This window comes from Taudactylus pleione, unplaced genomic scaffold (assembly GCF_031769625.1).
Source record: "Taudactylus pleione unplaced genomic scaffold, aTauple2 ptg000366l, whole genome shotgun sequence".
NCBI lineage: Eukaryota > Metazoa > Chordata > Amphibia > Anura > Myobatrachidae > Taudactylus > Taudactylus pleione.
In genome coordinates, this window is record NW_028284767.1 from 5,248,457 (window position 1) to 5,269,104 (window position 20,648).

At 44.0% G+C, this 20,648-nt stretch overlaps 1 protein-coding gene across 2 annotated transcripts; it reads right to left on the reverse strand.

Moving 5' to 3' along the window:
• Positions 1-687: 687 nt before the first annotated feature.
• Positions 688-20,230, reverse strand: LOC148508438 (transmembrane protein 11, mitochondrial-like). 2 transcript variants are annotated; one of them, XM_088444481.1, is made up of 2 exons: positions 20,118-20,230; positions 688-1,246 (listed from the first exon to the last, which is right to left on the reverse strand). In XM_088444481.1, exons 1-2 carry the CDS (start codon positions 20,141-20,143, stop codon positions 730-732), a joined length of 543 nt encoding a protein of 180 aa, XP_088300607.1. In that variant the 5' UTR covers positions 20,144-20,230; the 3' UTR covers positions 688-729. The 2 variants fall into 2 exon arrangements, with proteins under 2 accessions (XP_088300607.1, XP_088300608.1); XM_088444482.1 differs by having other exon boundaries at positions 20,110-20,197.
• Between the last annotated feature and the right edge of the window lie 418 nt (positions 20,231-20,648).

Here is a 20,648-nt window from a genome sequence, read left to right on the forward strand (position 1 = left end):
GACTCACAGCTCTTAGCATGTTAGGTGATGGAGGCTTTTACAATGCAGACAGAGCTCAGAGGGGTGTTCAAAAGCCTCTCCACTTACTACATCAAGTGTGAGGTGACTGTGGTGGCTAAGGTAGCCCAGAATCAAAATTTGATACCAACCTGGATGAGACCATTACCCCTGAGGAAGTCCAAGTAATGAGATACAACTCCATCATGACGAAACGCGTTGATATATACTGGTTGGCTGTTTTTTAGATAAGCTCTATATTTTCATACAAATTGTATGAGCATTATCATATGTTTTTGGTGGTACATCTGTGTGAACAGGATTACACTATATATTTTTTCTATTTATACGTGTTTAATGCATTCTGGATTCAATTGGTTCAATTTAAGTTAATTGGTCAATTATGTTCAACCACTACACCTAAGGAATTTATTTTGTCACAGAGAATACTGCCATCCGGTGGTTGCTTAATATCAATGACTACTTGAACTGTTTGCATATAGAATCCTTATAAAAGTAATGTACATTATAAATATAATCTGAACAGGCACCCTGCCCAGCCCTATTCTAAAATCTCTAACTGGAGAATCCATATTCAATATTTTGCTTCACAAAATTAGATTTTTCTTCAATATGTTTTTTTCAAGGTAGGCTTGCATGAAATTATAGATCTAGAACGATTTTGTTTGATATAAACCAGAAAAATGGTTTCATTGTTTAATGTAAGAGCATTTAGTCTGTGCACAATTCAAAAAGCTTCTGGGCACAATATACTAGGGCAGTCAGTGCAATAACATTATGAAGTCTCTTTCTTTGCGTGTCCTCACTGCGAATTAATACTACTGGGGAGGAAGTCCTTAGAGTCCCTGGAGGGAGTTGTGCAAGCTTTTGCCTGCTCACATCCACCTGATAATGGCAGCATGGGTCAGACTGCCAGGAGACACCATAAAGAGCAGCACATGCCACACTCAAAGCTCCAGCTGGTAGTCCTAGATAATGAGCATAGCTACTAGGAAGGCCAAAAGGTGATAAGAGGCATACAACCCCTGTTATAACTGAAGTTCTGTGTATACAATTGCCCACGGAAATCCAGCGAGCAGTTTCATCTCCCAGGCGTGCTGGTTCAATCAAAATGTACCGATAGTGGTGTTCCAGGGCAGCGTCTAACTCCGCTTCAAACTGCTCTTGAGAGAAGTCACCATCATATACTTCATGAATTACATAGTAATCCATATGGGGTGGAAAGATTCTAAATACAAAAGAGGCAAATTAAAAATAATACTATTACAATATAATTTAAATAAAAATATAACTGAGAACATTCTTATTATACTTAATTGGTCACATTCAGAAGTATAAAAGGTCAGTATTTTTACTTGAAAATATAATGTCGACAAAGAAAACCAAAAACATCTATCACAATATGACCTGTTCTAGATATGATTTTGTGATGGGTAGTCATGGAATATAACTTTTGCTAGATTATTTCATTCTGATAATTTAATTCAATGGGAACGTAAAATACAGACAGGTTCAAGTACTTTCCAAATAAAATAATTTTAAAGTGATAGTGTTCAATAGAGCTTTATGCAACGATCAGCCATAACATTGAAACCACTGACAGGTGAAGTGAATAACATTGATTATCGCATTACAATGGCACCTGTCAATGGGTGGGATATATTAGGCAGCAGGTGAACTCTCAGCTCTTGAAGTTGATACACTGGAAGCAGAAAAAATGGGCAAGTGTAAGGATCTGAGGAACTTTGACAAGGGCCACATTGTGATGACTAGACGACTGGGTCAGAGCATCTGCAAAACAGCAGGTCTTGTGTGGTATTCCCAGTATGCAATGCTTAGTACCTACCAAAATTGTCCCAAAGAAGCACAACCGGTGAAACGGCAACAAGGTCATGGGCGCCCCAAGGCTCATTGATGGCCATAGCTAGTGAAGGCTAGCCCGTCTGGAATGATTCCACATAAGAATTGTAGTACCAATTGCTTAAAAAGTTAATACTGGCTATGATAGAAAGGTGTCAGCATGCAAATGGAATTGCAGATTGCTATGTATGGGGCTGTCTAGCCACAGACTGGTCAAAGTGCCCATGCTGATCCCTGTCTACAGCTGAAATCACCTACAATGGGCACGTGAGTGTAAAAACTGGACTATGGAGCAATGGAAGAAGATGGCCTGGTCTGATGAATCACAATTTATTTTACATCAAGTGGATGACCAGGTGCTTGTGCATCATTTACCTGGGGAAAAGATGGCACCAGGAAGCACTATGGGAAGAAGGCAAGCTAGCTGAGGCAGTGTGATGTTCTAGGCAATGTTCTGCTGAGAAACCTTGGGTCCTGGCATTCATGTGGATGTTAGTTTGACATATACCTCCTATTTAAACATTGTTGCATGACAAGTACACCCTTTCATGGCAACGGTATTCCCTGATGGCAGTGTCCTCTTTCAGCAGAATAATGTGCCCTGCCACACTCCAAAAAATGTTCGGTAATTGTTTGAGGAACATGGCAAGAGTTCAAGGTGTTGACTTGGTCTCCAAGTTCCCCAGATCTCAATAGAATCTAGCATCTGTGAGATTTGTGGGAAAAACAAGTCCGAGCCATGGTGGCCCCCACCTCACAATTTACAGGACTTAAATGATCTGCTGCTAATGTCTTGGTGCCAGATACCACAGGACACCTTCAGAAGTCTTATGGAGTCCATGCCTCAAAGGGTCAGAGCAGTTTTTGGTGGCAAGAGGCGGACCTACACAAAATTAGACAAGTGCTTTAAATGTTATAGCTGATCAGTGTGTGTACCATGCAGTGTGTGTGAACGAATACAACAGTTCTCTAGAATGCACCATACTTTCCAGCCATCCCGGTTTGAGGGCTCTGTCCTACCTTAACGATTGGGACTGCATTGTTAAAATCCATCCTGTATGTGGGAGAGATGTTCCATACACCGCTGCTCAGTGGTTTGTGCAGCAGTGTTAGCGGGTTTGGAGGGAAGCAGAGAGGGATAAGAGACAACTTAGCTCTACACCCCCCTACCCCCCCATCCTCCATGAAGACGTCTCCTTCATGACGCCTTTTCCAATTCTCTCACCTGGTAGTAGTTAGGAACATTTCTATAACTGGTCAGTGCAGTTGTAATAATAGTATGGCTAATTTCTATTGTTTTTCCGGGTGAACATTATTTAGAAGTGTACTCTAGTGTGAAAAATGGACTATATATATATTCCTACATGCCAAGTGTGAGGATTAGGACAGGGGACATGAACATGTCATAGAAGGGGCATGTCTGTGTTACATCTGAGAGATGAAAAACGCTTTTAATCCCGAGTGCACCAGTGGCTGATGTTTGCAGAGCCCATTCACCATTTCACTGCATAGTATGAATGGCCATACCTCCCAACTGCCAACTACCTCCCAACTGCCGAGCACAGCGGCGGAATGTCATGACAGTGGAACAAAGCCCTCAGACTGACACTATCCCTCCAGGACAATTGGGAGTTTCATATTATCACATTGTGTAACTCTGCAGGCAGTCATAGTTGATTAAATTAACTGCTAAAACAAAGGTTAGCATCCTCTTATTGCTAGGGGTATACAAGAGACTTTTGCCAGGCAAATGAAACGTGACTACAATCTATTTATTTTTATTCTGTATATGCAGCTGCGGCTGCTCTTAACTATTTCCTTTACACTTCACTTTTCTTATTAGAGCGGTGCCTTGGGGTGGCTTAGCTGGGTTAGTTTGGGGGTGTCCTGCGCTCTGGAAATGAACCCTAGTATGTTAAGGACCTACCCGACAGAGTTTACCCGGATGTGGTGGGTAGGCCCATACCCTTGGCCAAGATTATGCCAAAAACCTCTATTTACTGCAAAAATGTATTTATTTATATATAAACAGTTAATTCGGAGTAGTGCACTTGTATTTCTTTATGTGTACAATCAATATATTGTAAGCAACTTTTTAAAATTTTTCTGTTAGGCTATATGGTATGTTTCTCTCACATGTATATTAAGATTAATTCTAGCCATACACCTGGGCCGATTGCCCGATTTTCGACAGGCCATAAGATGGATCTTGTGAAAATCATGTATTATTTTAGTAAGATACGATCCGATGCGCGCTCTCGCAGCTCCTATAATCGGATCTTATTATCAGATGTGCAGCACATCTTGTCCATCGTATCGTGTGCAGATCGTGCCGTTTATTTTGTTCATGCAATCCATCGTGTGAAAATTCAAGTCATTTCAATGACTGTTTCCCTTATGAGTCTGTGAGACACAGGATGGATCTTACGACAGATCCTGTGCTAAGAAAAACAACAAACATGTTGCCGGGACTGCCCAGGAGCTCCGGGGAGTCGGAGGGAAATCGTATGATGAATCGGATCTTATGCTGGTTGTGTAGGTGTATGGCCAGCTTAAACATGACAACATGCAGCACAACTTGACTCCTATTCATGTGAACCTATACAATTTGCTTCTTTAAATGGGTCTGACACAGGAAAACTACAGTGTTAGAAATGCTGAACAGCAGACTGGCAGAAAGTAGCTTAGATAGCAAGTCCCTACTCATTCAACCTGTCTGATGTGATTTGTCACACATCAATAATATATAGTCATCTGGCCTAGCAATTTGATGCTTCACTTACGTCACTGCAGAATGAATTTGACAAATGAAAAAATATATTCTTTAAAGATCAGAATAATTTATTTTTACACAAATGTCTATTTTTTTTTTTAATGTATAGTTTATGTGAAGAGGACTCCATTCCACTGCACACATAGGAAACTGTACATACCTGCAAATGTAAACTTGATTTCATTAGCCTATAGTCTAATGAAACAAGTTTATAAGGCTTCATAACCATTACCATAGGCACTAGGAGATGTACGAAGCTCTGGAAAGTGATAAATTGATAACTGCCAACCAATCAGCTCCTAACTATAATTTTTCAAACACAGCCTGTAACATGACAGTTAGGAGCTGATTGGCTGGCAGTTTATCACTTTTCAGAGCTTAGTACATCTCCCCCAAACTAACAACTTTTTCTCCAAGATGTGCATCCACATACCAACTTACTAACTAATATTATTCTACACAGAATTATCAGTAAACTGACAAATCTACACTGCTCCTGCCACTAGGTGACTCATCAATTGTGTGTGTGCTAGCTCTTTTAGAGGGGTGACAAATGTAATCCCCTCTACTTGGATCTGCTGTTTAGTCACTCGCGCATGAATCCTGTAAGCCCATAGATTCAGACTTACCCACCTGGATACTTTGGAAATCTTGGTAAGTCTCACTGCCTTAGGGCAGGGTGGAATATTCCTGCCAAGGTTGGTCCTATAATGGACTGCCTGGACAGGCCTGAACAAAAGGCTGTCTTTCCTCCTGGTGACTGGGCCCTCATTTGGAGTCTTCATAAAAGTATCACTTCCAGGAATCAGACGAGAGTATCCCAGCATCCTACAGTTAACGTAAGTGGGTGGGTGGGGGTGTTGTTATCAATATACTGCGCGTGTGTGTACTGGTATGTTTGTGTGTGTAAAGGGTTAATATACTGTAGGGACTGGCAAGTATAAACGGTTAATATACAGCAGGGATGTTGTGTGAAAAGCATGGATGGGGAACTGCAAAATCATTAGGTCTGGCCCTCTGAGCTTTTTTTCTGCTAGCCTAATCTGGCTAGCAGGGTGCCTAGAATGGCACCTGCAGCCAGAATCCATGCAGCAGTGCTGCCTGCAGAATCCTTAGGACGCTTCAGACGGTCACACCGCTGTTCTTACAGCCCCCCCGGAGCATCCACAGGATGCTCCAGGCATCGCTGTGATCACTGACGATTGTGGCCCCGTCCGGTGTGACATCACACGGAGGGGGCCTGGTCTGCACCAGGCGCACGAATAATGGTATATATATCAAAATGGCCCTCGGCAGAAAAAAGGTTCCCCACCCCTGGTGTAAAGGATTCATACACTGTACAGACTAGTGAGTGTAAAGGGTTAATATACAGTAAGGACCAGTGTGGTTAAAGGGTTAATCTACTGTAGGGACTGGTGAGTGTAAATGATTAATATACAGTAGGCACCAGTGTATGTAAAGGGTTCATATATTGTACGGACTGGTGAGTGTAAAGGATTAATATACAGTAGGGAGCCGGTGTGTGTAAAGGGTTAATATACTATAGGGGCTGATATATGTAAAGGGTAAATATACTGTAGAGTCTAGTGAGTGTAAAGGGTTAATGTACAGTAGGGGCGGTTTCTGTAAAGGGGTATATACTGTAGGGGCTGATATATGTAAATTGTTAATATACAGTAGGGACCGGTGTGTGTAAAGGGTTAATATACTATAGGGACTGGAGTGTGTAAAGGATTAATATGCTGTAGAGACTGATGTATGTAAAGGGTTAATATACTATAGGGACTGGGGTGTGTAAAGGATTAATATGCTGTAGAGACTGATGTATGTAAAGGGTTAATATACTGTAGGGACTGGGGTGTGTAAAGGATTAATATGCTGTAAAGACTGATGTATGTAAAGGGTTAATAAACTGTAGCAATAATGAGGCTGTTGTGGACATTGGTGAGGGCAGTTTCAGTGAAGTTGAAAGATCAGAAACCAGATTGGAGTGGGTCAAGGAGGGAATGGGAGGAGGTAAGGCAGTTGTAGACAACCCACTGAAGGAGTTTGGAGGTGTAGGGGAAAGCAATAGTAGAGGGGGTAGAGAGGGAAGAAGGTTCAAGGAAGGGTTTGAAAATAGGGTAGAAAAAAAAAAAAAAGGCATCCTTGAGGGAGGAGATGGTACCTGGTGATTGATGAGCAGATAGGCGATGTGGGAGAAGGTGTCAGGATTGAGGGAGAGATCAGATGAGAGCTGATAAGGTTGAGGCGGCAGGTGGAGGGAGAAGAGAAGGGTTTGGACATGTACAGGAGGAGAGATATGGGGCCTGACAGACTTGTACGCTGCTGTTGCTGCCGCAGCTGCAATTTTTTTTCAGCTGAGTATTTGTGAAATGTAATGTAACAGCTGCTGGGACTTGTACTGAGACGCCCACCAGATCCATCACAGCTGTCCACAACGGTGTACATATACGCAGCATCGGACGCAGATCTTGCCAACATTAACTCCTTGAGTGAGTGAATGGTAAACTCTGATGACTGGCATAACTGAGATGCCGGAGTCCTGTTTCCTGCATACGGTATCGCATATGCAGGATGTGGCGCCCCCGAAAAGGTAGTGACACAACTGCGTTATCAGCCGACATTTCCTATCACACTGCGAATAAAGACTCGCAGCGTTCGACTACCGTAATGTGCCTAGTCATATGTGCAGTGTGACTCACATGTGTAGTGGCAAAAATTTTTAATTTGCTCCATTTGCAAAAACATCAGCATTGCATAGAAATGGAAATCAGGCCCATGGTGCGGTATTAAGAGAAAGACACATGCTGCACTGTTTTATCCAGTTGTGGAGCGTATACTGTCACTGATTATATTTAACTGCAAGTCTTTTATGAAAGTCTCATTATTATTTTATGCTGAAGTGAGAAATGTTGATGTTTTACAGCAGGTGATGCAATCCTTTCAAAGGTTGCATACATGTGAACCGAGGGCCTGATTCATAGTTGTAAGCTAATGTTCCCACAGCTGTGAATGTGCGAATATATGTTAATGCAACAGCAGTCGTGACTTCTACTGACGCCTACCTGAGCCATCGAATTTGCAACATATGCAGCATCGGACTCAGAAGAGGCAAACGTTGGCTCCTTTTGGGAGTCTATGGTCACTCAAAATGGATGCTGTAACCGAGACACCGGAGCCATGTTTCCTGCATACGAGATCGCAGATGTGACGCGCCCCCGAAACGGTCGAGACACACCTGTGTTTTTAGCCAACTCTCCCTGCTGCCTTCTCCAAACGCTCCCTGCCTGTCAATCACACTGGGCATAAAGATTCACAACATGCGACTACGGTAATGTACCTTGACAGCCTTCCTCCAACACAGCAAGTTACAGCAATTCTCTTAAGGTGGATACATACCTAGCAAATATATCTGTCGATGATGGTCGTTCATATACACTGAACGACCGTCATCTTTCAGGCAGCAGTGTGTCCCACTGGTCGCCCCCCCACGGCTGCCGCTGCATGTGTATGGGGGGGGGCAGACTATCAGCGCAAAGGGTCCTGGAAGTGATGACATGGCCCCCACATCTCAACATCATCGAGTCTGGGATTACATGAATAGGTTGGCTACGGGATCCCGTTGGTCGGGATGCTGCTGGTCAGAATACAGACAGCGGCATCCCAACAGTCAGAATCCCGACACCCTTACTTAAGTAAGGTAAAGGTGTGTATCCACTAATAGACGGAGAAACGAGAGCACGATTACGACATTGTAATTGTGCTCTCGTTTCTCCGTCTGATGTGCCTACACTGAACGTTCAGTCGTTCAGTGTAGGCACATCCATCATCCCCGTACATGCTGAACCTGACGTGAACGTCAGGGTGACCAGCATGTACGGGCGATGATGGATGTCGGAAACGACTAGCGCACGCATCGCTGGTCGTTTCCGACATATATGTGCCCGATGCATGCACAATTTGCACACGATTGAACAATAATGACGTCGTTATCGTTTAATCGCCTACAAATCTCGCTTAGTGGATACGCACCTTAAGACTAACTCTTACCTCTAACTCTCCCTCCTTAATGTCTAACCCTACCTCCCCTCCTTAGAGCCTAACTCTAACCTCCCCCTGCCCGGTGCCTAAGCCTAACCCTCCCCCTAACCCCCGATACTTACCTTCGGAATTCTGGTGCTGGGATCCCGATGCCGTCGGTATTTGGACCGTCTGCATCCCGCACGCCGAGATGGTGACTACATCCTGTTTGGAACAACCTCCATGCCAAGTTCCTTCAAAAACTGTGTACAAGTGTTCGTAGAAGAATTGATGCTGTTTTGAAGGCAAAGGGTGGTCACACCAAATATTGATTTGATTTAGCTTTTTCTTCATTCACTTTGCATTTTGTTAATTGATAAAAATAAATGAACACTTCTATTTTTGAAAGCATTTTTACTTTACAGCATTTTTTCCACACCTGTCTAAAACTATTGCACAGTACTGTATTGTAAGTACTGGGGGCACTTCTTTAGGGGGCACAACTACAGGGAGCACTGCATATGGGGCATTAAAAAACGATTGAAAACTAGGATTGTCAAAAGTCCCATTAATTAAAAAATTACAGCAAAGTAAAAAGGTAAAAATAAAAAAATTATATTGGGAAGATTATGTAAATTGTGTATTTTCAATGTTCTGGGCTCGCCCCCTGCGTGACTAAAAATAGGGGTGTGACACAAAATCATGCTCTTGCAAATGTCATACCAAAGGCGTGTGCACAAAATGGGGCATGGCCTTGTGACAGCTAAGCCACGTCCCATTTTTGCACACTCAGCTCCGCCACGCACATGCTATCGGTTCTTTAACTTGACTACAGATATTTTTGGCTCTTTGCCTCTGACTGCTTGGCCACCCCTAATCTAGGGGGTTGATGTATCAATCTGGACTTTGCATATAAAATGTGATTAAATTAATTATCACATAATAAAGGCGATAATGTAGTATCAGTATTATGTATTAGGTAGGAAATGAAAGGTTTTTCCTGGAAGATAATTGCGATAATTTCTATTTCTTGAAGACCGCATAACCTCTGTCTTGCAATATTTTAGAATATATCTTACAAATTTGGCAAACATTTATCAGATTTTCTTGCTCCTGTTTATCGCATGCCTCTGATGGCGTAGAAATAGCTTTTTTCATAAGGTGGTGGTTTAGGAGAGGGAGATCTGAGAGCCCCCCATGTATGAGAAAACCCCCATGTTTTCCAGCTCCTCCTTTCCCTTGGCCTACTTGTTACTAGTGAGCAGGAGCCTTGATCAGAGCCCACTACAACTGAACCTTAAATTATTATTACTTGACACGTGTAAGTTATACCCCTTTCATATTGCAAACCCGTGTCACAACCGGGATTTTGTACACAGGTCCATGCCGGGTGCGACCACTGTCAGACGGCCTGACCCGGCTTATTGCTGGGTCGATGTTGTCATCGCCTTCACGTGCTGAGCCGGCGCTAGGATATGAAGATCTCCAAGTGCCGGCTCTTCCTATGCAGTAAACGCGTTGCATTGACCAGGGTTACCCGCTCACACTGCACCGCAAGTTGGGTTGAAATGTTGAATCGCTCGACCAGGGTTATTTCAACTGGGTCCTTTCACACTGCACAATAACCTGGGTTGCTGTGTGTTCACATGAAATAACCCAGGTTATTGCTGGCAGTGTGAAAGGGGTATAAATGTATCCACAATATACGATTTATTTTAATTGATTAATTAAATGAAGCTTCTCTTCCTCCTCCACGGAGCAACTACATGCGGAAATTGTTTGTGGTTTTGATGAATGTGCATGCTCCACTTCTTTCTTCCAGGGTGTTGGACAACAAATTTATATAAATAAGGTATAAATAATATATTGCATCTCGAAACTAGTTTCTCAACCCACAGTGGTTTTCGCAATGTGATGTTGCTCGTAAATCTTTTGTTACATTCTGTCGATAACATTTTTTGAGCATTGCGAAATGCCACGATAATGGGAGCATTGTTTTTGTAAAAATAATGCGAAATTGATAGATATGCCCCTGGTTTTGTTATAAGTGATATATGTGGCATACTTGCCAACTCCCCGATTGTCAGGGAGACTCACTGAAATAGTAGCAATCTCCCTGAAAAGTCTACCAATCTCCCTGATTGTATCTTACCCTCATTATGTAGCTGTTATATAAAAAAATAAAGAGAGATATATACATTCAAATGGGATCATTAGTATAATTCCTCTGCATTGGTATAAGGCACAATGATCCCTATGGCTACATGCATTTTCTGAGAAGTATCAGTGTGTACTCATCAACAACTAGATCTTACTAACTGCTTTGGGGCTCATTTACATTTGGATGCGAGTCAAGTTTATGACACGCCTCTCAGATGTAGCAGTACACGCCCACTTTACTACCCCGTACATAGGTGCTGCTTTCACAATCTCCCTGAAATGCTTTTTCAAAAGTTGGCAAGTATGATATGTGGAGACCTATTCGTAATGGACTGATAGAACAATGCATCACAGGCAGTAAATAATAGTGGTATCTACTGCCTTCCAACATAGTAAACACACATTTATATGATGATTATTTAGGCTAGTGACACGCTTTTAGTGTTTGAGTGTTTCAGCCCTGAGAACCTGGAGTATACATACTGTATTTGCTGCACATAACAGGATGTCTAAAATAAATGCAGAGTTACAGGTTCTTGTGTTCAAGAGTTCATCAGCACTAATGTGCTAGGAGTGTCCCAATTACCCGGCCTGCTATGGGCAAGCAAACAGTGTGCATAACTGCAACCATTAAATAGCTAAATATGGACTTATAGAAGCATGCACACGTGTCACACTAGCTTTATTCATTCATGAGCTCCATGATCTGTTTTCTGAATCTACTTCCTCCCATTCATAACTTGCCACTTCGTCCCATCTGCCCTCTTCCCTACTGGGCTTTATACAGTGTCCTCCCCCCTCTTTCTCTTGCTCTCACACTCCCCATCAGTTTTCAGCTCTATCTCCCTAGTGTGTTAAATGCTTCTCTGGCCATCTGCTGACTACTCCCTGCTTCTGTACTCAACCCACTTCTACTCACCCATTCCTGCTCTGGCTTTCTCTGTCCTCTCCTCTCTAGCCCTTACCATGTTGTGCTGGTTGGGCTCCACTTTACCTCCCTTCTCTCGCCTAGATGTGTTCTCAGCATTGCCGAGATTGAGAATTTTTTGTAGTAGCCAGACAAGCAAACATATAGTGGAAGCAGGGATCCTGCTGTTGGAAGTGCAGTCGCCATAGTAGCTATAAATCTAGGTGCAATTTGACAAGCTTGTGACTCACAAAATTACGGGATTAAAAGGTTTAACTGCTTCTCCTCCAAGTGCCAATAAACTGAGAGCATGGCCTACAAATAAGGCAAGACATGGGCCTAAGGTTGTCTTGGCAGCCAAGTAATAGGCACACATGGGGACCTCCTTCTCAGGTATATAATGTCCACTCATACAATGATGGCTGAGGACACAAAGCAGGAGATTGCATTTGGCAGCAGGATTTGCTGAGATATTTACAGATGAAAAGAGCAGTCCAGTTCTGTTTCAGTGCATTTACCTTCCCCATCCAACAGTCATCTTCGCTTGTCTACAGATAATAAAAGGATTTTCCACACTTTGGAAGCCAAGAAATTGAACACAAGTGTTCAAACCCCAATCAATGAGCTCTGTGGCATTATAGGACTGCAGAAGACAGGGGTTCATTATGTAGACAGTGAAGATGTTGATATTCATAATGTAGTTTTCTTTCAAATGCCTTTAACATTTGACATTAAGAGCAGAAAGATAACTCAACATTACCAGTGAATAGCTGCAGCATGAGCAGCCAGGAGAGACCCTCCTCACAGTCATGGGGAGGAGCTCAGCATATTTTTCTTGGGGGTCAATCCAATTTGGTGCGAGTTTGCAAACGCAAGTGATGAAAATAAAAAAAAAAGTGATCAAATGAAACTAGCAAACATTGCGCACTCCTGAGAAAATGCGAGATCCAATTAGAAATGCCTATTTGCGGTAATCGCCGCGAGTGTGTGCAATTTTTCTACAAAATGCGACCTAGAAGTGCTTGAAAAGTGGGGAGACCATCCTGGACCCCAAAAAGTCTCAGCTTTTTATACGGCGTCAAATGGCTGACTTATGCATATTTTTAGCACCAGATATGGCTCAGCTATCTCTACCTGCATTCATACAGTATATTGCATAGTTTTACAGGCTCGGACTGGCCCAGGGTGGGGCAGGTAATTTCCCAATGCAGGGCCGAAACTAGGATTTTTGTCACCAGGGGCAAGACAGTAATTTGGTGCCTCCCCTGGTAATTCCCTCTGCAGCAGTGCCCCTTTAGTAATGCCCCCTGAGGTAATGCCCCTGTAGTAGTGCCCATATAGTAATGCCCCTGTAGTAGTGCCCATATGATAATGCCCCCATAGCAATGCCCCTGTAGTAGTGCCCATAATGTAATGCCCTCATAGTAATGCCCATATGTTAATACCCCCATACTAATGCCCTTGTAGTGCCCATGCTCCCATATTAATGCCCTTGTGGTAATGCTCCTGTAGTGCCGATGCTTTCATAGTAATGCCCCTGTAGTGCCCATGCTTTCATAGTAATGCCCTGTAGTGCCCATGCTCTCATAGTAATGCCCCTGTAGTGCCCATGCCCCATAGTAACATCCATGTAGTGCCCTTACAGTAATGCCCCTGTAGTGCTCATGCCCCCACAGTAATGCCCCTGTAGTGCTCATGCCCCCACAGTAATGCCTCTTTAGTGCCCATGCTCAAATAGTAATGCCCCCATGGTAATGCCCATGCCCCCATAATAATGCCCCTGTAGTGCAGCTAATTAAAAAAAATACTTACCTTGAACCCAGCTCCTGCATCCAGCATCGCGTCCGGTCCGCCGGCTGCTCCTCGGAACTATGGGGGAAACGTCATGACGTCTCCCCGATAGTGTCCATGGGGAGAGCCGGAAGCTGGAGTTCGGGAGAGAACTCCAGCCTCCGGCTGCGGCTACACCGTGTCGCTTCAGAGAAGGAGCCGGACGCCCGCCGGTAATAAATATTACCAGCGGACGTCCGGCTTGGAGCCTTTCTGCAGCGCCGGGCTGGAGGTCACTGGCACCGGGTACAGCGGCGCACCCGGTGCACGTGCGCCTCCAGCCCCCCCTAGTTGCGGCCCTGCCCAATGGACTCCACTGCTTCAAGACCTCATCCCTTCCTGCGAGGGGGCATGGCTTATCGTACTGTGATGGGGGGGGTGTGAGTGTTCGGGAGGGACACTGCCCAGCATGCTCTAATTGTGTCAGAACACTGAGGCCTCGTTGGTGAACTGTTTACTTAGTGGAAGCTGGTTCCTACTCTGAAGAACCAGCTGCAAGTGCCTGAGCTGTGGATGCCCAAGTACTTCCTCCCCACTCTGCCTGATTCACGAAGTCCCCACACTCTCCTCTACCCTGTCTGTCTATTCTGCTAATCGCTCCTACACCTGCCAAAGACCTCGCCCTCTCACTTCAAGTCCCTGAACCTTTCCTCTCCTGTAGCCTGTCTCTGTACAGGGCCTTAACTAGGGCTGTGCAACCGATGCGGTCACGCAGGGCTCTGTGGGTGGCACCATCTCTGCCCCACGGCCTTTGCTTCTGGCTAGCAGGGTGCACCTGAGGTCAGTATAGCAGCGGCATTGCCGTCTGTAGCGCACTCAGGATGCTACAGGCAGGCAACCTGCCGTAATTACAGCTGCCTGGTTAGTCTCCAAGACACTCCGGGCACTGCTGCACTTCCGGGTGCCGGCGGTCCCGTTCCCTCTATGCGTGACATCATGATGCCATGCGCAAAGGGAGCAGGGCTGGCATTGGGCGCTCAGAGCCCTTGTTACAGCTCTGACTCTGTATATTCCTTGCCGTCACAGAGCAGCACTGCATATGCAGGACACTCTGGAGCTCCACAGGGACCAGACAGATATGGTGGTCACTGCGATGCTCCCTGTATTATATGGCGGTTCGTGCTACGCTCTCTGTATTATATGGTGGTCACTGCGATGCTTCCAATATTATATGGCAATCACTGAGATGCTCTCTGTATTATAGAGCAGTCACTGCAATGTGGGTCACTGAAGGTCTCTGTATTATATGGTGGTCACTGCTCTCTGCATTATATGGCGTCACTGTGATGCTCCCTGCATTATATGGCGGGCATTGTAACTCTCACTGCGACACTCTGTATAATGTGGCGGGCACTTCAACGCTTTCTGCCACACGACCTCAATCGTTTGGCCGCACCTCTTCAGCTTTGAGCCACCTTCCTTCAGTGAGCCTTTCATGCCCCAGTCTGACACTGTACGTTTGTATACAAGAATGGGACTTTGCTTTTGGTTTTGCCCAATATATTGTCCTTTAGTTATCAAGATATCTAAAGTTCAAGTCACTATTTATAGTCTAACCACCAGAATAGAATTATCCTGTTTATTGGTTAAGTGAGTCTGGCTACATAAATGTTTTCTGGTCATAAGGGTACTAGATAGTGTATTTGTAAAGGATATTAAACAGAATTTCAGAGTAGAATTACACTCCCTTATTAGATAAGCCATGCACATAGTTTAGATGAATTACACCCCCTGTGTGCTGCAATACAAACATTTATTTTGTTTTGGTCAAGGCTAGATTTCCAAATGCTGTAGATGCTGCATGATTACTTTTTTCTGACAAGGTAAGCATGAGGATAAAGCTGGCCATACACTAGACCAACATTCATCCAACTAGTTGGTTGGCTGGAATGAAAATCTGCTAATGTATTGGAGCAAATGACAATCAGAAATTTGCTCTCAAATGCCGGAAAACAGACTAAATGGCCCCATACACGGTGCGATGATAAGTTGGTAAGGTGTATAGTACGATTTCCCTTGAAATTCTTCATATGATGTGGTCAAATGCTGTACGATTGAACGTTATGATCTTCCAATACGATGCATAGAAGTGTATTAAAATTGTCCTCCAGATCGTAGATCTTACTGTTTTGCAGTAAGATCTACGATCCAACTACACGAGGTTGGGGATGCGCATCGGCATCGTATGCACGCTGAAACAACACACGATGTGCACGACTGATCGAAATCGTGCACATCGTGTAAAAAAAAAAAAAAAATCGCACCACGTATGGCCCACATAAAAGGTCGTTCAGACAAGTTGGTTAAATCGGTTTGATTTAAGCAACTTGTCTGAACAACAGTTTTTGTCCATTTTCCTGGATTTAAGAGCAAATGGCTGATTGTCATTTGCTATTGTTTTTATTCCAACCAACCAACTACTTGAATGACAGTTAATCTAGTGTATGGGCAATGTAAGATTTAGATGTCCAACAAGATCAAAATACAGTAGCAGCATCAATTTTTTAAAACTTTTAAATGTCAGATGATTGAATACATAACGAATACTTAAGTTGGGGATGTAGTTAGTAAGCCGGCAGACGGAATGCCGTCTGTCGAAATTCCAGCGTCGGAAGCCCAACCCGAGACTAAAGATAAGCAGTGAAACCCCGTTGCCAGTCTATACCCCGACGCTGGAAATCTCGACAGCCGCCATTCAGAACGAAGGTACACCGGGACGTCTTAGCTGTTAGCCATGGGAAAGGGGGGGGGGGGCGTTAAGTTTAGGCACCAAGGGGGGAGAGTTAGGCACTAACAGAGAGGGTTAGGGTGAGATGGGGGGAGGATTAGTATTCTTACCCAACATCTGTCAGGATAACGAGCAACGGCATCTTTTCATACCCAACCCCTAAAGTTATTATGGACCCGCTCCAACTGCAGCATCTTATTGCCCTCACCCAGCTGAGACACACCATCTTCAGCTGCTTGCATTACATTACTTGCAACATTTTAGTGGGACATTCTGCTAGTATTCATTCCTGCCACAAAATATCAGGGTGTCCCCTCTTTCAAATTATGTGTCCCCGTAGTAGTTTTTATCTGACAAGAACCAACCAATATCACCTTGCACTAACAAAAAATTATGTTAATTATCTCCCCTTTACTGGTCCAAACACACGTGGGGGGCATACCAGTTTGAAAGAGAAGAATCGCATGTGATCACCATACAATGAAAGCCAACACTGCAGAAAAAAAATAAAAAACTTTCTACTGATGGGTGTTTTGGGATATGTATGTGTGCGTGGGAAAAGCACACTGCGTCCTGTTGGCATTGCAACTTTTCCATCGCACCCCATACAGGTGCAAGGAAAAACTTGTGAAGCCAGTACTACCACATATGGCCAATATGTGCGCAGTGGCAGCACATCTCTTTCAATTCCCCCTATAATTTTCAAACTACTGATGGTGGAGTTTACTGTTGTGGTTAAACCTTTACACTGCAATTGGTCACTGCCTAACAGCTATTCATTTTATTAAATTACACAACATGAAGTATGAAATTAAAATGATTGTGGCCATACTATAAATTATATTCATTTACATTTTTTGCACCTCTCCATAATATTTTATGTCTCAATGTCAAGTTCACTGGAATATTAAAAATGTCCTTATGCCCGCAAAAAACTTTACCAAATGTCATCCCTATGTATCAAGCTGACTTTTACATAAAAGTATGCATAAACTTCAGTTTCTGCATAATTTTATGTATTGCTCCTATGTACTAATGGCACAATGCAGGAGATTTCATAGAAATCTCCAGCAAAGTGCTAATTAGCACTTCAGATTGCACTCCCCATTATTATCAAAGGGAACTACGATCTGACCCCTATGTACTAAACTTCAAAAAGCAACGCTTTTCTGAGTTTAGCCTCTGAAGTTTACACAATCTTCAGATAGTGTAAACTACAGTAAGCCTACGGAGGCTCCAGGGGCAGGAGAGAGATCTTTTGACCTCTCCCCCACTGCCCCTGGCCGGCTCCGGAAGCTGACTCTGGGCCTGATTCAGACCCGGTCGCAAGCGCTGAGCACTCGCAACCGGGTCGATGGTGGCCCAGAGCGCATGCGCACGAAGGAGCCGGCTCCGTCGTGCGCATGCACGAGACCCGGATAGCGACGGGCAATCCGTCGCTCTGGGTCTCGTACCAAAGGGGGCGTGCTGTTGATGTTGAGTGACAGCATGCCCCCTTTTGTGGGCAGGCCGGGGGGTGGCTGCCCAGACGGTGGCGTTCCCATGAGAACGCCTACCGTCTGGGGGCGGCCCCACTGACATCACAAGTGATGTCAGTGGGAGAGCTTTCAGCTCTGTTTGAGCCGAAAGCTCTCTGGGGCTTGCGGCAACGAGACCCTACCCACAAGGGTCTCGTCGCAAGCCCGATGGTCGCAATGGTCTTGACCATCGCGACCATCTTCCTGGCCGCTCGCTATAGCTGTAGGTGGTCACCCACAGCTATGCGAGCGGCCAGGAGGCCGTTCTAAAAAAAAAAAAAAATGACCGGCCCTGATTCAGAGAGCGCTCTGTCAGAGCATCCGGCTCCGAATCAGGGCCTCTGTGCGCATGCGCAGTGTCAGCTTCCACCGGAGAAGTCTTTCACTTCTGTGAAAGACTTCTCCTAAATACCGGGGGTATAACTCGCAGGGAGAACGGTTACCGCAACCGCTGTCACACCGAGTTCCCCTTGGTACACAGCGGGGATATTTTCATTAAAATATTCCCGGCGAGACAGATACAAAATACTCACGGGTGTACCATTAGTACATAGACACACAAGATATGAAATATTTAAAAGTAGAGTTCATTTTGATTGAAAGTGACATTGTATGCACGTTGTGTGCAGTGAATGACTCCCATTTGCATTCCTAAAGATAATGACAATTTTGGTATACTATGCAGTCTGAAAACAAAAACGATATAAAAGTAAGCACTAATACAACAGCTGCTGACAAACTAGATTTTAACAGAGCAACCAAAAATATAAACACCATCATTTAGTTACTGTATAGCAGTGGTTCTCAAACTCGGGCCCGTATTAAATTAGATTCACGTACGCGATAAAAGTTTCACCTGCCGTACTTTTCGCCTACATCGCGTATTTTAAGCGCGGAAACTTATCGCACGCGTACCCGCGATTCACTCTATTCAATTCCAAAAGACTCGAAAACGGAGACACGTGAAGTCAGAACAAGCGAAAAGTGGTGTCAGAATCGGAGAAAACAGCCTGTACCCCCCCCCCCCCCTAAACGTGCACAAACATTGGGGATCAATGTAGTAGTGCCCGATTTGCCCTAATTGAACCGTTTGGGGTACTTAAGTTGGTACAATTACCTCTAATTAGCGTCTTTCCACAAGTGGTGAAGAATTGCATTAAGCAGTTTTTTTTTGGTGATAAGTAGCCCTGTCAAATTTGGGGTACTTGAAAATGGGTGCAAGCATATTTTAAAGTCGCTAAAGTGAAGTTAAAAGAAACTTAAAAAAACGCACCTTCCGGAAACATCTGCAATCAAAAAACACCTGACCCATAAGTGAAGACCCCCCAAAAGTCTATTTCGCTAGTTTTTAAGTTTGTACCCCCACTTTGCACCTTTTCACCCCCATTTTCAAAGTGCTTTTTTGGGGTGTTCCTCACTTTTTTAAGTTTTTTTTTCCGTAGTTAACCTTTGGGGGGCTGTCTCAAGGGTGCTGAGTGGTTTCCCCCTTTTGCACCCCAAAATAGTGATTTTGCACTTTATTTCTCCACCTATTCAGAGGCAAATCTTTTTCGCCTTTTCCATTGCATTGTGTTTTCGCGTACGCGAAAAAGTGTTTGCAATTGAATACGGAGAATTGGCGAAAAGTCGCAATCGGCAATACTTTTTCGCGGATCTCGGCTTTTCGCTCCGAATTGAGTACGGCCCTCAGGACCCCGCACAGGTCACGATTTCCAGGTCACCCAGCAGGTGCACAGGTGTCTTCATTACTCACTGACACAGTTTAAAAGATCCACAGGTGGAGATAATTATTTCACTTGTGATTCTGTGAGGAGACCCGGAAAACATGCACCGATTGGGGTCCTGAGGACCGAGTCTGAGAACCTGTGGTGTATGGAAATGAGGGATAACACACACAAGTAAATGAAAGCACCGATTTAACAGTTTATCCTGTGTAGATCTCAGTGTAAAAGTGCACTCTGATGGCTGGCTGTTAATGAATATAAGGTTGCAGTACGAAGTGTGATCACTGAAGGACAAATCACAGCAATTACAGGAGCTGAGCTGAAAGGTGACATAACTAAGACACTAGTACGATTTTGTTATTGTGCGATTGTGTAAATGTGCACATTTTATTTTTCTACTAAAGGATGAATATTTTAGGTGATTAAACAATAAGATTGTAAGTAAAAAAAAAATGTTTAAGACTTTAAAAGTGCGTCCCTGATTGCACACGTAAGGGGTAAAGATATCGCTCAGTCTGTGTTTTTAATAAAATAAAATGATCTAGAAAATGATCAATTATCATCAATACCCTCTGACCTCTCCGCTACCTCCAGCGCCGCCATTTTATCCCTGCTCCCAACAGCTCGCACGCCGCCATCTTCCGGCGTCACCAGGACACGACACACAGACTTTGCTGCTACCAAGACTAGGGAAAAACTGTTGATCTTATGTTATCACCCCAGCGTGTCTTCACTGCAGAGAGCGGGTCTCCATCTTGTCAGAGCCCGCTCCTACACCTGCTTGTGGAATAATTAGTAAAGGTTCCAGAATAATTGTCTCCCACGGTTATTTCTAGCTGCAGGGCTGTTGGTTGCCCATACCTGGCTTATAGCATACATTTTCGCCTAGTCTGAACCTAAATCCCTCTTTGAAGCCTCATATGTAGAGATTTATGGAAAAAAGATGAATAATTTTGCTACAAAATGTTGTTCTTGCAGTCCATGTCCTAGCAGCCACTTTAAGGATAGTTTACAAAAGTGATAAATTTACTGCGCATACAAAATCTGATTTAGTGACATCTCCTTGTTTACATGATGAATGATTTCTCATGTTGTAGGAAAAGTTTAG

Bases quoted from the DNA above. Each gene is read 5' to 3' on its own strand.
- LOC148508438 (XM_088444481.1), bottom strand. From the start codon at position 20,143: ATGGCGGCGCTGGAGGTAGCGGAGAG. The intron at 1,247-20,117 runs GTCAGAGGGTAT...TTTTGTATTTAG, and splicing joins GCGCTGGAGGTAGCGGAGAG to AATCTTTCCACCCCATATGG.